We start from the raw sequence: 24,816 nt of genomic DNA, 5'->3' as shown, positions 1-24,816 counted from the left end.
CAAAGTCATGGAGAAAATAGTCTACGAACAGATTGCAAGATATCTCGATGAGAATAATCTGATTTACGAGTTCCAATCTGGATTCAGAAAATCTCATTCCACCGACACATGCCTTCTCTATTTGACTGACCAAATCAAACGCGAAGCGGATGACGGCAAATATAGCGGCATGGTCATGATGGACCTCCAGAAGGCATTTGATACTGTAAATCATTCTATTCTGATTGAGAAACTAAAAGCCATCGGTCTTGACAGCGCAGCAGTGAGTTGGATGCAATCTTACCTGGTGGGGAGGGAACAGGTGGTGGAGATTAACGGTACCATGTCCCCCCCCCTCCCAGTAAGCTGTGGTGTTCCTCAAGGTAGCATACTGGGGCCTCTGTTGTTCCTAATATACGTGAACGACATGGCATCTGCTTGTGACTGCAACCTGTTCCTGTTCGCGGATGACTCGGCTCTCCTAGTCTCGGGCAAGGACCACTTGCAGGTTGAGAAGACACTTAACTCTGAACTAAGTAAGATCTGCACATGGCTTAACGACAACAAATTATCAATTCACCTGGGAAAAACGGAGTCCATCCTCTTTGGAACAAATCATAACCTCAAAAAGGTCGATAACTTCACAATCAAAGTGGGTGACAAGGTCATAACACGAAAAAACGAAATCTCTTACTTAGGATGTATCCTGGAAGCTAATCTTTCCAGTGAAAAGATGACTTCTAAAGTAATAAATAAAATCAACCAACGAACTCGTTTCCTACAGAGGATAGCCCCGATGGTCAATTTTAACACACTGAAGACCATAGCTGGTGCAATAATCCAGCCCCTCTTTGACTACGGAGTCCACGTATGGTATCGTGACGCCCCACAAGCCCTGAAAACTAAACTCCAAACAGCCCAAAATAAACTAATTAGGGTCCTGCTTAGCCTTCCCTATCAGACTCACCTCACCGCTACTCACCAATTAAGAGTGGGGTGGCTCAGAGTAGATGACAGAGTACAGCAGCTTGCAATGGGCCTGGTGTACAAGATACACTACACCACTATGATACCCAAGTACCTGTCAAAATACTTTATAAACATTAAGGATGTCCATAATTACAACACCAGAGGCAGCGCCACAGATCACTTTCAACCCAGAGTCAAAACCAACAAAGGGTCAAACTCTTTTTTCTGCTATACCACCAAAATGTGGAAAGCCTTACCGAAGGCCATAAAGGAGTGTGGATCACTTGCATCCTTTAAAATTGCCCTGAAAAGCCACTTACAGGCAGCAGCCGTTCGCAACTGGTAATAATGAACCTAGCCCCAACCCTACCCTCCCCTGCCCCTTCTTTGTATATACTGTTTGTTTAAGAATTACTGTCTTTGTTTTGTTTTTCTTTACATATCTACTGCATAGTACTGTGTTCTATCTGTCTGTCATTCAATGTTATATGAGATACTTAAATGGTTTCCAGTGGAAATAAGCTTAGTCTTTTCATGGATCTCCTTTTAGTAGACCTTGTACCAGTGAACTGTACCGTCATGAAACTGTACCTTTTCCTATGCAAACTTCTAATAAAGTCTTCAATCAATCAAAGACGGCTAACCATACCAAAGATATTTAATTAATGAAGATAGCTCATCCTCATTGGATCCACTAGAGTGCGACATGGTACACAAATCCTACAAATAGACTCCTAAGTGGGCGCCGGCTCTGGCAAATCTCGCGCACGTCCTGTTTACTGGTGCTATAGATCCCCGCGAGTGTGTGTTGCTGGGACAGCTAAAGATCAATAATAAAGTTGATTTTCTCAGTTGTTGTGTCGCTGAAAAAAAGCCACTTTAGTATGACAATTTTGTTAATATTATGTGGCTTGTGATGATCTGGTCCAATATTTAGTTCAGTGACTATAGCTTCTGAACTATTATTTTGCTCTGTGTTCACGTTAGCTCTCCCATTGTAAATGAATAGACTCCAAACATGCTTCCGCCTCCTAAAAAGGTATCTACCTACGTCACACAGAAACTGGAAGAACAGGTCTTTTGCACCCTCTTGCTATCGCCCTCTTGGACCATACTTCCTAAAGAAATGTTGTGTGTGTGACACTTCCTGGGGCTACAATCTGCCTCCAAAACTATTATTCTTATATGTGAGAAGGTCTGTCATTGGTCGATTAAACTGGGTGCCCATCCAAAATAACCGACCAATCAGGACCGCCTCTTGTTCTTGTTCAGATTGGTTGACCTGTCTGTCAATCCTTTTAGCCCCGGTCGGCTGGTTCATGCACCAATGAGCTGCTTCTTACAGATAAAATATCAGTTTTCGAGGTAGACTGCGGCTCCTAGAAGTGCCACAGAGACTAGATTATTTTAGGGAGCATTGTTAGCCGCCTGAATATAATAAAATAAAAATAAAAAATAAAAATAAGCAATTGCATGATTCCTGCTTATGTCAGCAGAAAACTGCTTATTTCTGCTTTAATTGGGGTTGGTCACCCTGACAAGCACTAAGAGATGAGTCATAACATTTTGTATAACACCGGTTCTATTGTGAAAACAGCAGATCTACATGCCCACGACGAGTTGTGAGCATGTAGATCGGCTATTTTCACAATTTCTGCCTCTAATATTTGACAATTTGTCCAATGTTTAATTTGTCATTTTAGAGGTAAAAGTCCTTAAATTGTCACTTTAGAAATACCCTCTATACACTTAAACTCTATAGTGGTTTGTTTTACTGTTGAGAGAGAAAACCAAGTTGCACATTAAGTTCATCATCTGGGGACCCCCCAAAATAATTTGGAGCCCCCCCTAAGGTTCCCGACCCACTTGTCTTACAAGAGCATCACACAAAAGTAGTGAAAACAGCTGATCTACAAGCTCACAATGGGTGCGTTTATATGCACAGATGTATTCCACTTATATTCGGAATGACTGCTCATTCAGAATAGAAATGCTCATATAAACGTTTAGGAATGACCCGAATTAATTTTCATTCTGGTCTGAAGAGGTGGTTTATGCCGTTTCAATCGGGATACATTTGTCATATAAACGCTCCATTCGGAATGAACTGCTGTCTGAACTGCCCCTCCCCCCCCCCTTCTCCGACCTGAAGTAGGCCTACTTTGCGCATGCCCAAAGTTCTATTCCGAATGAATCCTTTGGTCATGTAAACGACAGTGGAATGAGGGATACTTGTAATCAGGTCCCATGTAAACGTTTGGGTATGAAGCTCTATTCAGAATAAGTTCATTCTGAATGCCATTCTGAATGTGCATATAAACGCACCCTGTGTGTCTTATAATAATTATAGAACCAACAAAGTATTAACAAAGAGCTTGTGACTAAATAATAACTACTGCGCATGACCGTTGTTGCCCCTCAGTGTGGCATTATGCCCCTCAAAAAAATGGCATGCCCTGGGGCCAAAGTGGCTTAATGCCCCAGCTGACTGTACCACTGTCCCCTCTGCCTCTTTATTGTCAATATGTACACACCAGTGTCTCTTTCTCTTTCTCTTTCTGTCTTTTATTTTTTCTATTATAATTTTTTCATCCTACGATTTGTGTAACCCATTTTTTCACCCAGTGCCAATTGCCTAAGATGTAATCCTGCGCACTGCTCTCCCTCTGCCAACCTGGGGAGAGCCCCAAACCGAGCTCATGCTTCCTTCAGTGCATGAGGAGTGATCATGCCGCTTCTTATCACCTGACAGGGGGGAGCTTCCCCGGTTGGACGTAGCTTGTGGAAGGAACACATTATTCCAACCAGTTCCTTTCCCCTCCATCAGGTGCCCTATAGTGCATTATAGAGACCAGGATTACTGCATGCTTTTGTGAGGGTATCTACCCTAGGAGACACAGGGAGAGCATGCAAACTCCACACAGAAAGGCCCTTTTGCCAACCCCACCTACAACCCGGAAATAAGAATAGTAAACAGTGGCGGTCGAATTGGATGCATTTTATTTCGGGTGGGGTCATGAGAGTTTTCCCACCGTGGAGAATAGACTTTCAACAACACCAAACTAGCTTTGTTTAGGTGAGTAGTGAAGTAGTTTTGTTTATTTTGATTGGTCCTGTCTGTGAGTCAGCCACCTGTCAGAGCGTTAGTGCAGTGGTTCTCAGCCTTTTCAGGCCGCGGCCCCCAAAATAATCATATTTGAACTAGGGACCCTCCACCCTGCACAAGCACTTGGAATTGTAGGAGTTGGCATTACATTTAGTTTGACTCAATCTATTGTGAAAATAGCCGATCTACATGCTTACAACGACAATTTTACCAATGTTTGACCAGAGGTACCACACAGGTCATTAAATTCCGTAAGTTGTCACTTTAGAAATGTGCAGATACCCTGTACACACTTATACTGTAGTGTATGTTGGTCTAAATGTTAACATTTAGCTAAACATCTGGGGATCCCTCTGGAGGTCCTGACCCACAGGTTGAGAACCACTACAGTACGTTAGTGAGAACTCGCTGACGCTCTGGACCAGAGCTAAAAACACCCCAAGGATTTGGAACTATTCTACTGCACCCTGCCCGTAGGCCAAAGACGTACCAGCGAATATTTGAGCGGCGGTAAACCGCTCCATAGAGTGGCTGTGTGTGTGTCTGTAGCCATTTCTCCTCATGTTTTTGCCATAGCAATGTGTGTGTGTGTGTGTGTGTCTGTAGCCTGTACATCCTAGACTTATATCCTAGTCTGAAGACGTTATGCAAGCACGACCACCGCTCACTTCACATTGGGTGTGACTTTTTTTTTTAAATATCTAACTTGACTAATAATTCCATAATGGAAGCCAATGGCAGTCGGATCTGGTTCAAACCTTCCCTATATGGAGTCGTTACATCATAGATATGTCACGGACGACCAACGCCAGAGGCATGCCCACATACTCAAAACCTCTGTCTGACGTGATGCCCCGCTAGTTAGTACTGCTTTCATCATCACCACCAGTAGTTTTTGCAAGGCAAACAGCTATTTTCAATGCCCGCTGCTCCGCCATCATGGAGTCATACTCGCTGACGAGCAGAGAGCGCAGATCTTCGGTCTGAGAGAGCGAAAGAGAGAGAGAGAACAATGAGGGAACACAAGGGAGGCTTCGCCACAACCCTCATCTCGGACATGGAAGAGGCTGGCGCCCTCCTCAGGGACCGAGGAGGGTCGTCGGACGCGGAGAACAGCGGGCTCTTCCTGAAGGCCGCGGGACCGCCGGGGATCCTGCGCGGGCGCGAGCTGCGCAACGTGCTGCTGCTGCTCTTCCTCTACGTGCTGCAGGGCATCCCGCTGGGGCTGGCGGGCAGCGTCCCACTCATCCTGCAGAGCAAGAACGTCAGCTACACGGACCAGGCCTTCTTCAGCCTGGTGTTCTGGCCCTTCAGCCTCAAGCTGCTGTGGGCGCCGCTGGTGGACGCGCTCTACGTGGCCCGCGTGGGCCGGAGGAAGACGTGGCTGGTGCCCACGCAGTACCTGCTGGGCCTGTTCATGCTCTACCTGTCCTACACGGCCGAGACGCTGCTGCAGAGCGGCGACGGGCGGCGGCCCGACGTGGGCACGCTGACCGCCGTCTTCTTCGCGCTGGCGTTCCTGGCGGCCACGCAGGACATCGCCGTGGACGGCTGGGCGCTCACCATGCTGTCGCGGGAGAACGTGGGCTACGCGTCCACGTGCAACTCGGTGGGCCAGACGGCCGGCTACTTCCTGGGCAACGTGCTCTTCCTGGTGCTGGAGTCGGCCGACTTCTGCAACAAGTACCTCCGGAGGGCGCCGCAGGCCAGGGGCATCATCACCATGTCGGGCTTCTTGTTCTTCTGGGGCGTGGCGTTCCTGTTCTCCACCACGCTGCTGGCGCTCTTCAAGAAGGAGAAGGGGTCGCGAAGCGCGCCGGGGAAGAAGCGCGGCGGCGTCCCCGCGGAGGAGACGAAGGGAGTCCGGGAGACGTACCAGCTGCTGTTCTCCATCGTCAGGATGCCCCCCGTGGCCACGCTGTGCGGCCTGCTGCTCACCGCCAAGGTGGGCTTCTCGGCGGCCGAGGCGGTGACGGGGCTGAAGCTCATTGAGGCGGGCGTGCCCAAGGAGCAGCTGGCCTTCCTGGCCATCACCATGGTGCCGCTGCAGATCACGCTGCCCCTCTTCCTCAGCAGGTACACGGCGGGGCCGCGGCCCCTGGATGTCTACCACAGGGCCTTCCCCTTCCGGCTGGTCATGGGCCTGGTGTACGCCCTGCTGGTGTGGTGGACCCCCCGCCTGAGAGACCCCCACGGCGGGGGGTTCCCCGCGTACTACTACGCCATACTGCTGCTCAGCTACGGGCTCCAGCAGGGCGCGCTCTATGCCATGTACGTGTCCAGCATGGCCTTCTACACGCAGGTGAGCGACCCGCTGATCGGCGGCACGTACATGACCCTGCTGAACACCGTCACCAACCTGGGGGGGAACTGGCCCTCCACGCTGGCCCTGTGGCTGGTGGACCCGCTCACTGTCAAGGAGTGCCGGGGGGTCGCCGCCGCGGCGGGTGGAGTCGTCGCGGGGCAGAGCTGCGGTTCGGCGGAGAGCGCGGAGCTGTGCGTCAAGGCGGGCGGAGCGTGCGCCACGGCGTTGGACGGGTACTACGTAGAGGTGGTGGTTTGCTTCGCCGTGGGCCTGGCCTGGTGGATGTGGCTGGGCAAGAGGATGAGACACCTCCAGGATCAGAGCCCCGCGGCGTGGAGGTGCAAAATGAAAAAACAAGTGGAAAAGGAAAGGCTTTAAACTGCTCCGGTGCTCCTTGTGCAGATCGAGGACCTCGTCGTCAATGACTTTGTTGTGGAAATCCAAAAAGAGTTTTCTTCTAATTGTGCATTTGTATCCAAAATGTGTGATGAATTGATTGAAAGGTGATAAACAACTTTGTCTTTTGTTTTTCTTTTTTTTGAGCGGTGCTCCTGGAAGGAGCTAAACTCTAACATCTTGCTTTGTCCAAAGCTTGTTGTACGCCCAGGGTCACAAAGATGTAGGACAGATGTAGGCCAAACTTCGTGCCCTGCGAAGCTTGGCCTACATCTGGCCAACATCTCTGCACAAAGCGTTCAAAGTGTGTTGTACGCGCAGGGTCACATCAGCCAAGTTTCGGGAATTAACTCATATAAATAGCACCGCTCACTTCACACCGGGTGTGATCTTTAATTTAATTTTCCTCTTTTTTGTAGCTATGGCTATCTAAAGCACATCCAATAGGAAATCGGCAATTACAGCTCATCCCTAATGGTAGTCTAGGTAGTAGGTACACAAATCAAAATTCACAACATGCTCTTGAACAATGGGCTCCTTTCCCCAAAGACTCTCATTATAATGAAATGTAATGTATACTGTGTAATAGCCTCTAACATGTGTTCTTAATTGGCCTGATTCAATATTTAGATATTTGACATTCATTTTTATCAGACCCTTCCTAATTATGCTAGACTCATTGAAAACGATTAAATTACTTTATTCATTATTTCTTTTTGAGCAGTGCTAACCGCTCCTAGGTCTGGCTTTGTGTGTACTGTTAAAGATGGCACCCCATCTTTAACAGTCAGCAGTCTAGTGTGTTATGATGTATTGTGGTGTTTATCCATAAATGCCGTAGTCCTGGGGTGGTTGCCACTGGTGTCACTGTGTCAGACAGACTTTAGGATAACCAGCTCTGACTAGTACAATTTTTAGTTACTTTAGTTAGTACAAGGGCTCCCAAACGTTTCAGGTTGTGACCTCTCAAAATAATCATATTTGAACTGGGGACCCCCCACCGCGACGAGTACTTGGAACCGTAGGCATTACATTTAGTTTGACTCAGTTCCACAGATGAAATACCCAAGCTCATAACGCTTGTAGACTGGCTATTTTCACAATGTTTGCCTCTTTCTTACGTAATATTTGACAATTTGGTATTAAAAAGGTCTTAAATTGTAACTTAGGAAATGTGCAGATACCCTATAGGCCTACACTTATAATGTTGAGAGCTAATCACCCAGGGACCCCCCAAAATAATCCCCTCCTCCTGTGGTTGACAAACCCCCAGTTTGGGAACCACTGCTTTAGTATAAAGCCAATTCGAACCTGCCATGATGAAACAAACAGAAAGTGCATTGTATTGTTCTTGTTGTTTTAAAACCTTCTTTTGAGTGGACTCACCTCGCCTCAAACCCACAGCCACAGGTCAAGTCCACACCACAGCACACCAGCATTGCACGAGGCTGGCGATGAATGGATGCATGGCGCCCCCGTGTGGCAGGTAGAACCGCTGTCCTTCAGTCGGAGTAGTAGTAGTGTGTTTTGGCCTGGGGTGGTCAGTTGCTGAGAGTCACTCACTCTGAACAGCAAAAACAGACAAACAACGCACTTTTTTCTCCCCTATTCAATAATTACATAACGTTAACATGATAAATTGGCTTTCCTAAACGTACCATAGCAGCACCATGTGTTGTGTGTGTAGGCATTAATCCTCCGGGCTCTGAGTTGGCACTTGGCAGGCATATCATTTCAGGCTTTTGGAAAATAAGGGGGGAAATAGGTTTTGTTACACCCCTAACTTTAATTATTTTACAGGTTATTATTAATTGTGTATGTGCAGCTCATTCACAGAATGGATAAGCTGGGCATAACGTGTTTTTTTTCTCCCAACAAAACTGGATAACGTCCTCACCTTTGCAACTCAGTCAACATAAACAAAACAAGCAGATTAGCAGAAGGAGGCGGTACCAGGACGGAAGGAGCCTGCTGGTTGGTCGGTAGTGACGTCGGTCAAAGGGCACTTTTCACAAACCTTGTGCCAGTCTTCCTCTTGGCCACTAGATGGAGACATCGGAGCACCCTGCAGTGCTTTAATTGTCTCCACCAGCCGAAGGCATGGGGGAGAGTATGTTTTCCCCTCCGTCCGTCCGTGTGTCCGTCCGTCCGTGCGTCCGTCCGTGCGTGCGTCCTCGCAGTTTGTGAGCACCTAATCTCAGTCGCCGTTGGCCCGGACGCTGCCAAACTGAGCACACACACTCCCTGGATGCCAATCTAGAACCACATTTTTCAAATCAGCCTCATGGTGGCGCTATAACAGGCCGATTTGTGTGGCCTGGTTGTTACCAGCTAATCTCCGGCGCCGTTGGCCCGATCGCTGCCAAACTGAGCACACACACTCCCTGGATGCTAATTCAGAACCTCTGCCCCACATTTTTTAAATCAGCCTCATGGTGGCGCTATAACAGGCCGATTTGTGTGGCCTGGTGGAGACCTGTGCTCGGAAGAGCACTGCTTCTAGTTGCTTTTACTTTTACAAAACACACCAAACAAATTTAACAAATTTCAGCCAGTTACCTGCATTACAGTTCCCCTATAGCTGTCCTCTACGTTGATATGAACACCTTTCTTTCTTTCTTTCTTTCTTTCTTTCTTTCTTTCTTTCTTTCTTTCTTTCTTTTTTCCCCTGGCACATGGTAATTGTTTGACCATACCTGCTGGCACATTTTACTGCCTTTTTTGTTTTTGTCTACTTGATGTAGAATTTGTTGTATGACTTATTGCTGTGAATTGCACAGAGACCCATAGGGGTGATGATTGCACCAAATAAACTGAACTGGTTATTTTCTAAAGCAGGGGTCAATTCAACGTTTTCAGGCCAAGGACCCCTTAGTTGAGAGAGAGAGATGAAGCAGGGACCCCAACAACCTTTTCAGAGATTCCATAAAGTTTCATTGTTTAACAGCACAATCGTCAGTTGGTGTTTTCAGATATTTAACCACATGTCAATACTTAATAAAGTTGACCTTTTACAGCTGTACTTAGTCTGCACTTTTTCCCGATCTACAAGCTCACAACGCCTTGCAGCGCGATCCAAAGATTTGGCAGACCCCCTATAGTAACTGAAGACCCTTGCTCTAAAGATTAAATGCACTGGAGAAAGAACATGTGGGCCTCACCGCCACTGACTGTGATTAGGGACGTGCTGGCCATTGGGAAAAGCGGGACAACTCCCGAACAGCCGGTTCATTCCCGGCCGGTCCAGGCCAGCCATTAGCAAAACAAATTAAAATAAAATGTCAGCCCTCGTTCCATTTTGGGGGCTGGGCGGCCAATAAAGTAAATCGTCACTGTCGGGCAGAAACCTCCAATCTCCAAGTTTCAAGTTTATAAAATTTTTCGCAAAGCAAAGCCCTGCTTCATCATATAAGGCTGTTGTGAAAACAGCAGATCTACAAGCACACAACGGCGTTGTGTAAAATGATTTTTAAAATGATAAATACAAAACAAACGGTTTTGGACATACAAGGTTTCCACCCGGCAACGACGAAATACAACTCATGTGTACAGTAATTGGCCCACTGGCTTGTCACTTGTCATGATCTGAAATGGCAAATCTTTGAGTAGCAGCAGCGCTATAGAGAGAGAGATCTCTCTATAGCACGCAATGAGGGCCTCTACAACTCTTTTTCCCGGGCTGAATCAGGGGCCCAGCATGTCCCTGACTGTGCTCCCCTTATCTCCTTATAGTGTGCATAAGACCTCTGTAGAATATGGTACAGCACCTGACCTCGGCAAGCAACCTGGAGAGGATCCAGTGAGTCACTCACAAGAGGTCGCAGGTGCTGTGGAACAGTGGTTCTCAACCTTTTCAGGCCGCGACCCCCAAAATAATCATATATTGTGAATATTACAGGGTTCCCACGGTCATGAAATTCCTGGAAATATTTTGAAATTAGAAAAATATTTTTCCAGTACTGGAAAAGTTTTGGAATTTATCAAGGGTCCTGGAAGGTCCTGGGAAAGATAGCTATGCATTGTCTTTGGTTATTGATATTGATAATACCTCTGAAATGACAAATTAAACATGGGCCAAATTGTCAAATATTAGAGGCAGAAATTGGGAAAATAGCCGATCTACATGCTCACAACGCCTCGAAACGCGAGGCGTTGTGAGCATGTAGATCTGCTATTTTCACAATAGAACCGTGTTATGCAAAATTCCTCAACTCTTAGTGCTCGTCAGGGTGCCGGGGTCCCCGGTTAAAACATGATTATTTCGGGGGTCACGGCCTGAAAAGGTTGAGAACCACTGGCATACACTACCTGTCTTTGGGCGTTTTGCATAGGAGTAAGCGACCTGTTATTGAGCTGAATTATTGTTATATAGTCCTGGAAATTGGGTTAAGTATTCTGGAAAGGTTTTGGAAAAGTTTTGGAAATGAATTGGTAAAAATGTGTGGGAACCCTGATATTAGCACCCTGTAGCCTGGGCTGGCTTCCAATTTCGGGCTTTTGATCCGGTCGGGAGCGGAAGGGCTCCTACGTTTTTCTGTAGTCCAAAACGGACTACACTTTGGCCGGAAACAACGACCGGAAACAGTTTTAACCCGTACTTGCGCATGCGCTAACTACTTGCGCATGCGCTAACTGGGTTGAAACTGTTTCCGGTCGTTGTTTCCGGCCAAAGTGTAGTCCGTTTTGGACTACAGAAAAACGTAGGAGCCCTTCCGCTCCCGACCGGATCAAACGGCCTGTTTAGTAAACGAAGACCAGGCTTTCCCCCAGCGGAAAGCCTGGTGATGCGAGGTTAAGCACCCTGGGACTGACGCCATCCGGCCCGCAGACTTGTCCTGGTGCAGCCTCCTCAACTCCTCAACTCGTTCTTTGCGCCTTGTGCACAAGTGGGCCATGTATGGCCTACTTGTGAGCCAGCAGAGTGCACCGGCTCACCACTGGCATCACCAGGAATGCTGGTCCCTCATTGGCTGGTAATGATGACGTTGCCAGAAATGCTGGTCCCTGATTGGGCTACTGGCTTAAACAAAGATCGGGAATCCATTAACTAAACAACGAGGCTTAGGCCTAAGTGGTTAATAAATACACCAGACGGTAAATGTATGTAGCCAGCGGAGTTAGTTCATTTAGAATACACTTGAGGGGTCACTGCGCACTATGTTGCTTTAAGTCTGTTACTACACTATTACGCCAGTCCTACGTCACAGGCGACGTGGCAGCCTGCCTGCCTGCGGCAGTCAGCTGATCTCTTGCCAAGCTATGTAACCCCCTCAGGCTGTCATTCTCTTGCTGCTGCCTTCCAGGTCTGCTGTGCTATGCGCTTGCTTGCTGCTTTAGCTTTGTTTGTTGGTTTTGTCGCCGCCATGTCCGCCGCTCACTCCGAGTCGGACGACGATGGCCCTGCGCACGATCTAATTGAAGTAGATCCAGATCCAGTCGAGGAGATTGAGATCCCAGCGACGGCGACCAGCGAGGTGGATCCTCCTCCCTCTCTCCCCAGCAGGAGACGTAGCTCCCGCCAGATTCAGAAGAAGCTGTCTGACTGGCCTGTACAGCGTATTTTGGAGAACCTGTATGCGCGCGGCTTGCAAGCAACGCCAGGTCTGAGCCATGAAGGTCTGTTTGACTTCATGATCAATTCAGAAGAGCCCGATCAAGATCAACAGAGCCCGTCCGGCGCTGGTAAAGGCAAAGGCCCAGCTAAGAAGCGCGGCCGCCCCGCCAGCATCACGGGGCCGTCAGGGGCAAAGAAGAGTAAAAGCAAGCCGTCGGAACCCGCTTCTAGCAGACCTAATGACGACGTCATCACAGCTACTCTGCTAAGCCTGAAATCGTCCATCGATCAAGTGAATATAAGGATCAACGCTCTCGAGAACTTCAGCGGCGGCCCAGGTCCTTCTAGCCGGTCTTCGCGTTTCTCAGCGCCAACTACAGGGCTTTTCCAGCTACCTACGACGGCGGCAGCAGCAGCAGCCGCGGGCCCCGCGCCAACTACAGGGCCTTTCCAGCTACCTACGGCGGCAGCCGCCGCGGGCTCCGCGCCAACTACAGGGTTTTTCCAGGCAGCAACGGCGGCAGCAGCAGCAGCCGCTGGCTGCGCGCCACCCCCGTTCCAGTTCGGCGGGCTCGCTGCGAGCTCGCCGTTTGTGGCCACGCAGAAAACCTGGGGAACAGCTGTTCCAGCCCCTGCTACGGGCTCTCCTTTTCTCTCTCCTGCGGCGGCCATCTCAGAGAACCTAAGAGGTCACATAGTAGCAGGTAAATAAGCTTTAAGTCTAAATTGTTATAGAAATTAGGCATTTAAATCGCTTACCAATTGTCCGCTTTTTCGACAGGACATGATATTAACCTGATCAAGATTCTGATTAACTCCGACGCTTCTGATAGGAGGATGCTGGATTGCGGGGATGTTTCCGTGATGCTTAAGGACTCAGACCCCAGGCTGTCCAAAACCTTAACTCTGGCTGAGTTTTTTGTTGCTTTTGGTGTATATAGAGACTGCGTCTGCGAGGCTTACCCCCAGCGCAGGCAGGAATTAGACACCTACATGTCCATCATAGCAGATCTGGCTTTGTCATATGGCGGCTCCCTTTTCTATGAGTATCACAAATCATTTTCCTCTAAAGCCGCTCTCCACATCCAAAGGTTCAACCAACGCCTGGACTGGTCGGTAGTTGACCTTTCTTTAATATCCAGGCATTTCACCGGGCATAAGATGTTGTCATGTGCAGTGTGCGGTTCTTTTAACCACACCGTTAATCTCTGCCCCAAAACCGCGCCTACGTTTAAGCGTGAGCAGCCCCAGTACCAGCAGCCTCAGCCAAGTGCCTCGGCCAACTTCGCCGCTCAACCCAAGAGACAGCAGGTGCGATACTCGCCTGGTGATAATACTCCCATTTGTTCCCAGTTCAATGAAAATGTATGCACATTCCAACCTTGTAAATTTATGCATATCTGCAGCTGGTGCGGGGACAGCCACCCGAGGTCCGTCTGCCCACGGAGAGTCCGTGCAAAACCAGCGAGAAAATAAAGGACCATCCATCCACTCCTGTGAATGTCCCTGCTTTGTCCAAGGCCCTCAAGAACCACCCGAATCGTTCTTTCGTTGACTATTTATTGACTGGGCTAGTTCAGGGGTTTCTGGCGGGTTTGTGCTGGCTACCGAAGGTTACTCATGTATGCAAAAATTTGCAGTCTGCAATTTTAGAACCCACTGCGGTAGATGAACTTCTTAAAAAAGAAATCTCTAAAGGCCACATGATCGGGCCTTTCAAAAAGTCCCCGTTCTCCCTTTTCAGAGTGAGCCCAATAGGAGTAGCTACGCGCAAATACTCAGGGAAAAAACGTATGATCATCGACCTGTCAGCGCCGCATAACGGCCCAGTTCCCAGCATTAACGAATTAATTCCGTTGTTCCCGTTCTCCCTGTATTACGCCACTGTTGATAACGCTATCCAAATGATCAAAGCGGCGGGCGTTGGCGCGTGGCTGGGGAAAGCGGATATTACGGATGCGTTCAAGGTTATGCCACTCCACCCTTCGCAATGGCCTTTCTTCGGGGTGAAATGGAAGGGCCTTTTCTATTTTGCAGTCAAGCTAACATTCGGGTGCCGTAGCAGCCCCCGCATTTTCGACTCACTATCAGAAGCGCTATGCTGGATTTTATCCAACACGTATAAACTGCCTTTCGTGTTGCATCTCCTCGATGATTTCCTAGTTGTAGATTTTCGCCACTCGCCTCCAGCCCGGTGCATCTCAGTTTTAAAAGACCTGTTTAAAGCTACCGGAGTTCCCCTGTCAGAGGAAAAAACAGTCGGCCCCAGGAAAAAGTTAGAGTTTCTTGGCATTCTATTAGACAGCGAGCGCATGCAGGCATCCTTGCCAGAGGATAAACTAACCCGCATTAGAGAATTTCTAAAGAACTGTCTAGAGGTTCCAGCTATGTCTAAACGTAATATTTTGTCGCTTCTAGGCCATCTCAACTTCGCCATGCGAATCATTCCCCAGGGCCGCTCATTCGTTTCACGGCTGTTAGACATGGCAAAATCCGTTCCTAATCTCAATGATACTATTGTTCTAGATGAGGGTTGCAAATCTGATATTCGGTTCTGGTCCGCATTGATAGATCAATGGAACGGGATATCCTTTTTCTATAACGATGTAATAGAAACTTCCTCTACTCTTAAATTTTTCACTGATGCCGCCCCGTCCATCGGGTTCGGAGGGATTTATGAAAACGAGTGGTTTGCTCATCTGTGGCCGATCGAAATGAGCGAAATGGCCGCTAACTGTAAATCCATTGCGCTGTATGAATTGTACCCGATCGTCATGGCATGCTTATTATGGGGGAAGGAGTGGGAAAGGAAACAAATAATGGTTTTCTGTGATAACGAGGCCACAGTTAACATTATTAATAAAGGTCGTTCTTCTATCCCGATTATTAACAGTTTAATGAGAAGGGTTTCATGGATCTGTATTAATAACAACTTCGTTCTTCGGGCCTCTCACATACCAGGCCTCGATAATTCAATAGCTGACGCTCTGTCCCGGTTTAAATTTCAGGACTTCAGAGCGCTGTGCCCCAACGCCAAGCCATCCAGCCTGCCCTGCCCTCCGTTTTCTCAAGCGATCCTCAATTAAATTCCAATAAGTTTCTGCAAGGTCTCTTGAACTCAGCTGCCATGACTATGAGGAAAGGCTTGTCAAATAATACATTAAAAGCATACGATTCAGCATGGGTTTTCTTTTCCTCTTTTTGCTCCTACTGTTCAATTAACCCAATCCCAGTCAATCTAGCTGTAGTCTGTGCCTTCATAGTGCACTCCTCAGAATCCCGCAAGCTCCATCCATCTTCAATTAAAGCCATGTTGGCGGGTATTCAATTTCATCTCCGGTGCCTAGACCCTTCAGCCTGTAGTATCCTCAGCCATCCCTCCATTCGTCTGCTGCTCAACGGCCTCAAAAGAGACCAACCTCAAGGCAAAGACAAAAGATTGCCTCTCACTATTAACTTGGTGCATCAGTTGGTGTGTAGACTGAGACTGGGCTCCTTTTCTTTTTATGAGGATAAAATGTTAGAAGCCACCATTCTCACAGCTTTTTATGGTTTCTTAAGGTGCGGGGAATTCACCACTAGTTCTCTCTCCTTTGACCCTGAGCATGATCTCACTGTTTCTGATGTCACCTTTGAAAAGGACCTATTCACTCTATTTTTGAAACATTCTAAATCTGACAAATCTAAAAAAGGTGTTCACGTGATCATATCTAAGACTAATACTGATTTCTGCCCCTTCTCTTCCATGTCCACCTACCTGCAATACCGAGCCTGTAACCACCCTCATGATCCCCTGTTTCTCCTCCCCGGTGGCAAGCCAATGACGAGATCCTGGTTCGTCGAAAAGCTAAAACTGCTGTGCCAGTACTGCGGACTGTCTCCTGAACTCTACTCTCCTCACTCCCTTCGTATCGGAGCAGCCACAACCGCAGCCATGAAAGTGCCGGTTGCCACCCTAAAGTCCCTGGGGCGGTGGTCCTCTTCCGCATATGAACGTTACGTACGCCTAAACCGGGGAGAGATTATGCTGGCGCAGAATCTCATGAGTTCAAGTGTTTGTAATTATCTCTGAATGGATTCAGTAATCTATGCATATATGGTGGTAGCTGGGAAAAAAAAAAAAAAAAAAAAAAAAAAAAAAAAAAAATGGTTGTATCAGACATTATAAAGGCTTAATAAAGTAATGTGTCTAGCCGATCCCAGATGGTTAATTGTCTCGTGTTGGGGAAGAAGATGGGATCGGCTAATCAAGGGGGAGCGCTCCCTCAGTGAATCTCACATAACGTTAGAATATCCTAGCAGGATCTAGAAATGCTAGCTGCATTTCGGCACTGTGTCTCCACGCGGAGCAGTGGGATATCTGCTAGGATGACACACGGCTTGTTGCGCCAGCTCACATAGATTTTTCCACATTATGTTAGTATGTCTTATCAGGATCCAGGATGCTAGTTGCATTCGTCTCTGTGTCTCCATTAGGAGCAGTAGGATATCTGCTAAGACGTGCATGGCTGGTTGCGCCAGTTCACATAGATTTTTCCACATTATGTTAGTAGACCTATGTCTTAGCTGGATCCAGGATGCTAGCGGCATTCGTCACTGCACCTCCAAGGAGGAACAGTGGGATATCCGCAAAGATGTCACACGGCTGGTTGCGCCATCTCACATAGTTCTCCCACATAATAGTAGTATATCCTAGCAGAACCCTGGGATGCTAGCTTGCATTTCATCACTGTGTCTCCATAAGGAGCAGTGGGGGCTCGGCCAGGATGCCAAACGGCATGGTACGCCTGGCTCACATTGTCATTTATCTCACATAAGGCTAGGATATCCTAGTAGGATCCAGAAATGCTAGCTTGCATTTCGTCACTGTGTCTCCACCGAGGAGCGGTGGGATATCCGCTAGGATGAATCGGTGAGTCATTTTCCCGTAGGGCGTTCTTGGCTCTGCGTGTTGGGGGTGTTTATATATTTATATATTTAGATCCCCCTGCTCCCAATGGTTAATGATGTTCTTCTGTGCTGCGCTGAGCAGGGGGAAGCAGAGCCGACGCCAAGTCAAAATGTTACATATACACTTGTTATACTCATCAATAATAAACATTGTTAATCATATCGTAAGTTATCTGAATGAAATGTATGTAGCCAGCGGAGTTAGTTCATTTAGAATACACTTGAGGGGTCACTGCGCACTATGTTGCTTTAAGTCTGTTACTACACTATTACGCCAGTCCTACGTCACAGGCGACGTGGCAGCCTGCCTGCCTGCGGCAGTCAGCTGATCTCTTGCCAAGCTATGTAACCCCCTCAGGCTGTCATTCTCTTGCTGCTGCCTTCCAGGTCTGCTGTGCTATGCGCTTGCTTGCCCCCACCGCCTCCCCAGCTCCACCAGTAGGCTCTGCTAATTCTGTTCCCCATGGGGGGTGTTTATATATTTATATATTTAGATCCCCCTGCTCCCAATGGTTAATGATGTTCTTCTGTGCTGCGCTGAGCAGGGGGAAGCAGAGCCGACGCCAAGTCAAAATGTTACATATACACTTGTTATACTCATCAATAATAAACATTGTTAATCATATCGTAAGTTATCTGAATGAATGTGTAGTTTTGTTAGAGCAACCACCCATCCTTGAAGAAATCCAAAATGTCTTACTATTGAGAGGATCTGCTGCTTGATCTCATATAACAGTTGAGCTAAACTAGGGCTCACATTAAAATAATCTGCCTTTAAACCGCAAGTAAAAAAGCCGCCCAGCATGTGTTCGTAGGAAAAATTGTTTAAAACAAAACGCCATCATTACAAAGAGAAAACTAACAAAAACAACATTTCCAGTTTCAGGTAAAACATACCTCAGAATTTTAGTTGAGTGAGGCCTACTTGAATATACTTCGTTAGTTTACACCTAGTTTACGACTGCTATTCTTCCAGCATAGGCAACAAGAGACAACCTACTGTATGTAGCCTGTCAAGGAGAAAGGAGCAAGCGCCTTTTAAAGTCAAGTCATGTCACCTAAGAGCAGTGAAGTCTGATGTCATTTACCCATCCTACCTGGTTCATGTTTTTCCCCCCCATTCTGAATTCCCATAGACTTTTCTCATATCGCGTCATATAAGAACTGTGTTCCAAACATAAACAAATGATCTACGCGGTATGAAGAATCAACTAATGGTGAGAAAACGCTAATGTTACTGTTGCCGAATTAGTTACATCTTTGCTAGAAACAGGCTTTATCAAATATGAGTGAATGACTATCATAAACCATACAGAGCCACCTCCCCGACAATATCATGCAAACCGTTTGTTTTTTTTTGGAACGTAATGCTTATATGAGATGATTCTAAGATGACCCAAAGTCTCCATAGAGAAATAACTTCTGTGAACCGGAGGATGAGCGAGTCACTGCTCTATGGGTAGAGCACATTTAAAACAACATAAATTTACCTAAAATGTGTTCCATTGAAAATAACATCATATAAACCACAGAAAAATAAAACATACAGTAGGTAAAGGACCACTTTGGGCTATGGACAGTGGACAGTGTCCACTGGACAGGCTTGTTTTCATTGTGGGCGGTCCATTGTACTCAAGACTATTCGTGCTTCTGACTTGGTTTACACCCCTCTCTATTCCCAAATCCCCACTCTAATCCCAATCTCTTGTCTTTGTTTCTCCACTATGCTGCTTGTTGTCGTTGGGCTTGTAGCTGACCGAAACGGCAAGCTGACTCTGGACCTTCGGCCTCTTGCCGTTGACCGTGAGGAGCAGAGGGGAATCCACGCGTACGCTGCGGAACTCAAAAGACTTGCCGCCGTGTGCCACGCTGTGGTGTTTGACCTGGGGCTCCGGGACCACCACGGTGTCTCCTATCATCACGGCCCAGTTGTTGGCGGTGTTGTAGACCATCACCGCCATGCACGTCCCCTCGCTGTCCACCATGCCGAACGTGAAGGCCATGCGTTCCGCGGGGGCCAGACTGAACACTACCTTGCCCAGGGCCGCTACTCCGGCGTTGTGGCCCTGCTTGAGGGAGGAAAGGGCCCGTGGCTCCAGGCTCCCCGCTTCCGACACGTTGAGGTTCGAGAGCATCTTTTGCAAGCGGCCGGCCTTCACCTTCCCCTTGTTCTCGACGAGTTCCGAGACTTCCTCCAGATACGCGAGCAGTTGCTTCTCCTTTTTCGGAGGCAAGTCCCTGTCGGGTTCGAGGGCGGCGGCCCAGGCGTAACCGGCCAGCGCCGGCCCGAACATCTCCTCGTACCGGAGCAGGTCGGCCCGGTTGAAGTGAAGGTCCGCGTTGCACCTGGCGCCGGCCGCGTCCACCTTCTCGGCCTGCGCGTAGGCGGTCAGGGCTCGCTGGGACATCTGCGCGTTCTGCCCGCTGTGGAAGAACTGGGCAAAGTAGGCGTTGCCCAGGACGTACCAGGAGGTGGCGTCGGCGACGTCCAGTTGAACGGCCTGCCGGGCCATGTCCACGCTTTCCTGCACTCGCTTTCCAGACTCGTCGCCGTCGTTGTTACCCGCCGGTTGCCTCAGCAGCATGGACAGGCTGCGCAGGGACACCTTGTTCTGGCTCCGTTTCAGCGCTCCCGCGAAGCAGTCCCTGGCGGCAGCCATGTCGAGCTTCTTCCAGTACTGATCCCCCAGGGTGTTCCAGGCCTCGATCAGGCCGGGCTCCAGCTTCACCGCCTTGGACAGGCACTCCTCGGCGGCGGCGCTGTACTCCGGGGAGACGTTCAGACAGCGGCCCTTGAGGAGGAGAAACTCGGCCTTGTTTCCCACCGACTTTTCGTTCTCCTCCAGCTCCTTCAGGGTTCTCGCCGTCTCCCGGGCGACGTCCGACGTCTTCTTCCCAGCGTCCTCCACGCCACGAGTCTCGAAATAGTAGTCTCTGAAATGATACAGCTCATCCACGAGCCCCTTCAGAAGGCGTAATTTATCGTCCTCTTTCGCAGGTTCCGCTGTTTTGTTGACCTCCGCCATCTTTGAACCGGCATTAAGAATTAACTTGGTCACAAAATGGGATCAAGCTTTCTATATTTCCCAAATAAATTTAGAGCATACAGCAATTCTCCAGAAAAGTAAATATCAACACAACCGTTGCAGAATTATATTTATATACGTATATGTATGGACATGTCTGATGTCATATGGTACAGACTGGCCTCCGAAGAACTATGACAACAGATATTGCACTGGTCAACTAATTTATATAACTAGACTGCACTCTGCCGAGGTGCCAACTTGCGTCAGGTGCACTCGTGGCCATATATGTGCGCCTCCAGAGTGTGCAAGTAGTATGCAGTATATGGGTGGGCAAGTTGGCACTCTGCCAAGGCGCCTAACTTGCACGTCACCCTGTGTTTACGTCATCCAATGGGACAAAACATTTAAAAACATGCTGAGTCACTGCCACTGAGCAGCTCCATTTTACTGAAACTAAGTTTGAAATTAGAATTGAACACAGAATAACAATACGAAGCGGTCCAATCCTTGATTGGTCCACCACGAGAGCGTGTCGTTATTGTAGGCTCGCCTGGAAGGGGAGAACAAACGAAATGGTTTCCGGAAGAGGGCGGGTACGAGGCTACACAAAGGCAGGGCCCTTAGCCAATGAGGCTATATGAGTTTCGCCGCATATATCTGTATTGGTTGAGCTTCACATGTCATTTATATAGTGAGTTACGCCGCATATATCTGTATTGGTTGAGCTTCACATGTCATTTATATAGTGAGTTTCGCCGCATATATCTGTATTGGTTGAGCTTCACATGTCATTTATATAGTGAGTTACGCCGCATATATCTGCCGCAGTTCTGCCGCAGACAGTACAAAGGCAGGGAGTGGGAGTGGTGTTAGCTAGAGTATTGGTTGAGCTTCACATGACAATTAACATGTTGCAGAATATAGTCCTGGGGAAACGCCTGAAAGGCGAGAACATTGTTATCTTTATTATTTATAGAGTGAGTTCCGTCGTAGACAGTACAAAGGCCCTTAGCCAATGAGGTGCAATTGAGTTGTGGAGAATCTGGGAGTGGTGTTAGCTGGAGTATTGGTTGAGCTTCACATGACAGTTAGCACGCTGTTTCGGAGGAACAGTCTCTCTAGTTTCTACAAGCCATCCATTCGACAACCAAACCTAACCCTAACCTCCGGGGGTGAGTAGCGACGCTCCGTTGTCGAAATAGCGAGACTTCCCCGTCCACCACTCCCCCATTGAGTTCCACTCAAAAAAATACAAAATAAATTTTATCTGAGTGAAAACAAAGTGTGTTGCCCTTTGGGCAAAAAAACGACAACCAAACTTACAATTTCACCTTTCTGGTAAAAGACTTATTACCGAGTTCATCATCTTTTACTTTACTGATTTTGGTCTTACTGGTTCCCCTCTTTGCTTGGTCTGGAAAGGTAACTTTACAATACACTTCTCAAAGAGAACACCAGTACGCAACAGAACTGTCCGTTAAGGCACTGTAATATAGAGGCTTAAAGGATGGCGCCATGAGTGCTGGTATTCTCTTTGAAAAATCAAACCTCAGTTCGAAGTGAAGCGGTGAACTTTTATTCTATGTGTTCTAGAGCTATGAACTCTGTGATCTATACATTCTTCCAATTCTGAACGAATGAATGATTTTATCTGGAGGGCCGAATTGTCATGTGAAGCTTGACCAATCCTCAAGGTATGGTCTCATTGGACATTTTTAATCATCCAATCTTCAGACCGGGACGGACATTACACACATATTCTGGACGTACGGGACAGATAAAACCTGTTCATTCTGGACTGAAATGACCATATATGGACATGAACGGGACACACATGTACGGGACAGATAAAACCTGTTCATTCTGGACTGAAATGACCATATATGGACATGAACGGGACACACAAAGCCACTCCTTGGAAGCGGCTTTCACCGCTTCAAAAATGTATTGTAATGTCCCCTCTTTGTTTTCATAACAGAATCTCAGGTTTGGTTTTCTCCGGAGTGCAAGTTCACAAAACAGACTGAGGTGAGATCAAATTAGGATTTCTTCCCCCTCTTCACGCTGGACACGCTCACATGAAGCCCATGATTCCTTTCCCGTTCCCAGCAGCTCTCATCATGGACTGGATACCATTCATGTTGCCCATGCTATGCAGGACCTTGGGGTCTATCATCTTGGCCATCTGGCTGGCCATCTTATTCATGTCGCCACCGCCTTTAAAAAACGCTTTGAAGCCAGGCATCTTTTTTGCCAACTGGGAGAACTTTGTGTACTCGGCCAGCATCTCATTAACGTCACTGTTCGAGACCCCTGCCCCCCGAGCGACCCTCTGGATCCTGGTGGGCTGTTTGCTAAGGAGCTTAGCGCCGTCCTTGTCGTCCAACTCTTGGTCGTTCATGCTGTCCATGATGGTCATGAATTTCTTGAACTTCGTCGACATCTCCTGTTCGGTTCCTTTGGTTAGGAAGTTCATCATGTGTGGAATCATTTGCATGGTCTGTCCAACCGGTCCCAACCTCATGATGTTTTGAAGCAGTTCGTACATGTTTCGGATCGCGAACTGACCGTGCATCAATTTGTTCATGAGCTCTTCGTTGTTGCTGTCGTCCAGTTTCAGCTCGTTAAACCTGTCAAATAGTCCTTCGATGTCTCCCATTCCAAGCAGCTTACTGATGAAGGGTTGTGTTTTAAAAGGTTCAAAATCGTCTATGTGTTCCCCTGTACCAATAAAGATGATTGGACTCTTAGTGGCAGCAACAGCACTGAGGGCCCCTCCACCTTTAGCGTGTCCGTCCAGTTTAGTAACGATGACCGAGGCCACGTCTACTTTATCTTTAAAAGCTTTAGCCTGAGACTCGCATGCCTGGCCAATTGACGCGTCCATCACATACACTATGTTGTCCGGTTGCACGGTGTTGGAAACCTGCAGCATCTCTTCAAACAGCGATTCCTCTTGTTTGTGTCGTCCACTCGTGTCAACGATGATGACCTCAAAGTTCTCCGACTTGAACTTCTCTACACCCTCTGCTGCAATGACGACCGGATCCATCTCTGTGTAACTTCCATAGAAAGGAATTCTGGCTTTTGTGGCATTCTGTTTCAACTGATCAAAGGCTCCAGCTCTGTAGGTGTCCGCACAGATCAAACAGGTCTTCCAGCCTTTCCTTTGGTAGAAGTACGCCATCTTGGAACAGGTGGTGGTTTTCCCACTTCCCTGCAGACCCACCATCATGATAACGTTGTTCTTCCCTTTGGTTGGACTCCAAGCATTCACGCCTGGATCCACCAGCTTAACCAGTTCTTTGAACACGGCGTGTTGGATCATCCTTCTCTTGTTCAGACCAGAAGCCATCTTGTCCAGGTCAATGGCAGACTTGACACTCTCTCGTAGCTGTTTGACGAGCTTGATGTTGACGTCAGCCTCTAACAGGGCTGCACAGATCTCCTTCAGCATGGAGTTTAACACATCCTCGTTAATGATAGTGGCGTTGCCGAGGGACCTCAGGGCCGAGGTGATCTTCCTCCCCAGGTCAGCCAGAACCATGGTGATGCGTTAGATGTCTCTCTTCTCTCTAAATAGAACCACAAAACAATTGATCTTCAGAAGATCTTCAGAACCTGTTCTCCGATTCTGAGAGACTCTTATAAATGCTGGGTTCAAAGAGATTATGACGTGTTATGCTGGTCGATATACATTTATTGCGACCGTCAGGGAGCAGTTTACTATGAAAACCTCCACCGGCCGTCCGTCCGTCGGTCGGTCGGTCGGTCACACGTCACACGTCACACCTTTGCCCTGCTCATATCTCCGCATCAGTATATAGGGCTTGTTTGTTTATTGTATGACATCACGCCACATCAGCTGTGGACTCTGTGATGTCATCGTATCTCCATATATGGCCATCTCCGTATATGGAGATATAAGTCGTCCATGCCCAAGTATGGGCTGGTGAGGTCAGACTTTGTGTGATGCGTAGGTTATCTCCATATATGGAGATTCAACATTCCAGGCAATGCTCTCTTCCCTGGTGAGAATTGCCCCTTTATATAGGGCTTGTTTGTGTATTGTATGACATCACGCCACATCATCAGCTGTGGACTCTGTGATGTCATCGTATCTCCATATATGGCCATCTCCGTATATGGAGATATAAGTCGTCCATGCCCAAGTATGGGCTGGTGAGGTCAGACTTTGTGTGATGCGTAGGTTATCTCCATATATGGAGATTCAACATTCCAGGTGTAACTATGGCTACCCGTATGACGTGAGAGGTGGAGGTTGTGATATTTGTGGAGATAAGCGACCAACGGTCGCTTATCTCCCGATTAGGGAGTCTTACTGGTTATAGTCTACTCTGAAGGAATATGACGTCACTGGCTTAAAGCTGCATATCTGGGAAATTGCGAGTATGGTTGCCGTGACGCGAGTCACACTCGCAAATTTGAATTTTCCCCATTCAAGTCAATGGGGAAAATGTACTCGCTAATAAATTAATGGCCATATATGGAGATCTCTGTGTCAGTC

At 47.8% G+C, this 24,816-nt stretch overlaps 3 protein-coding genes across 3 annotated transcripts; 1 reads left to right on the top strand and 2 right to left on the bottom strand.

The window, feature by feature from the left end:
- Nucleotides 1-5,066: 5,066 nt before the first annotated feature.
- LOC308291834 (acetyl-coenzyme A transporter 1-like) lies at nt 5,067-6,737 on the top strand (the record flags this gene model as incomplete). Its single annotated transcript, XM_080733966.1, has 1 exon — nt 5,067-6,737. One exon carries the CDS (start codon nt 5,067-5,069, stop codon nt 6,735-6,737), a length of 1,671 nt encoding a protein of 556 aa, XP_080590092.1.
- A 12,213-nt stretch (nt 6,738-18,950) lies between these two features.
- Nucleotides 18,951-20,285, bottom strand: LOC308291833 (tetratricopeptide repeat protein 5-like; the record flags this gene model as incomplete). The annotated part of the gene is made up of 1 exon (XM_080733965.1): nt 18,951-20,285. The coding sequence occupies one exon, from the start codon at nt 20,283-20,285 to the stop codon at nt 18,951-18,953; it is 1,335 nt and encodes a 444-aa protein (XP_080590091.1).
- A 2,077-nt stretch (nt 20,286-22,362) lies between these two features.
- On the bottom strand, nt 22,363-23,835 carry LOC308291832 (signal recognition particle subunit SRP54-like; the record flags this gene model as incomplete). The annotated part of the gene is made up of 1 exon (XM_080733964.1): nt 22,363-23,835. One exon carries the CDS (start codon nt 23,833-23,835, stop codon nt 22,363-22,365), a length of 1,473 nt encoding a protein of 490 aa, XP_080590090.1.
- Between the last annotated feature and the right edge of the window lie 981 nt (nt 23,836-24,816).

The sequence above is a fragment of the Nannobrachium achirus genome (assembly GCF_963921795.1).
Source record: "Nannobrachium achirus genome assembly, chromosome: 9".
NCBI classification, from domain to species: domain Eukaryota; kingdom Metazoa; phylum Chordata; class Actinopteri; order Myctophiformes; family Myctophidae; genus Nannobrachium; species Nannobrachium achirus.
Note: the sequence above shows the minus strand (reverse complement) of the source record. Positions and strands in the feature narration are given on the sequence as shown.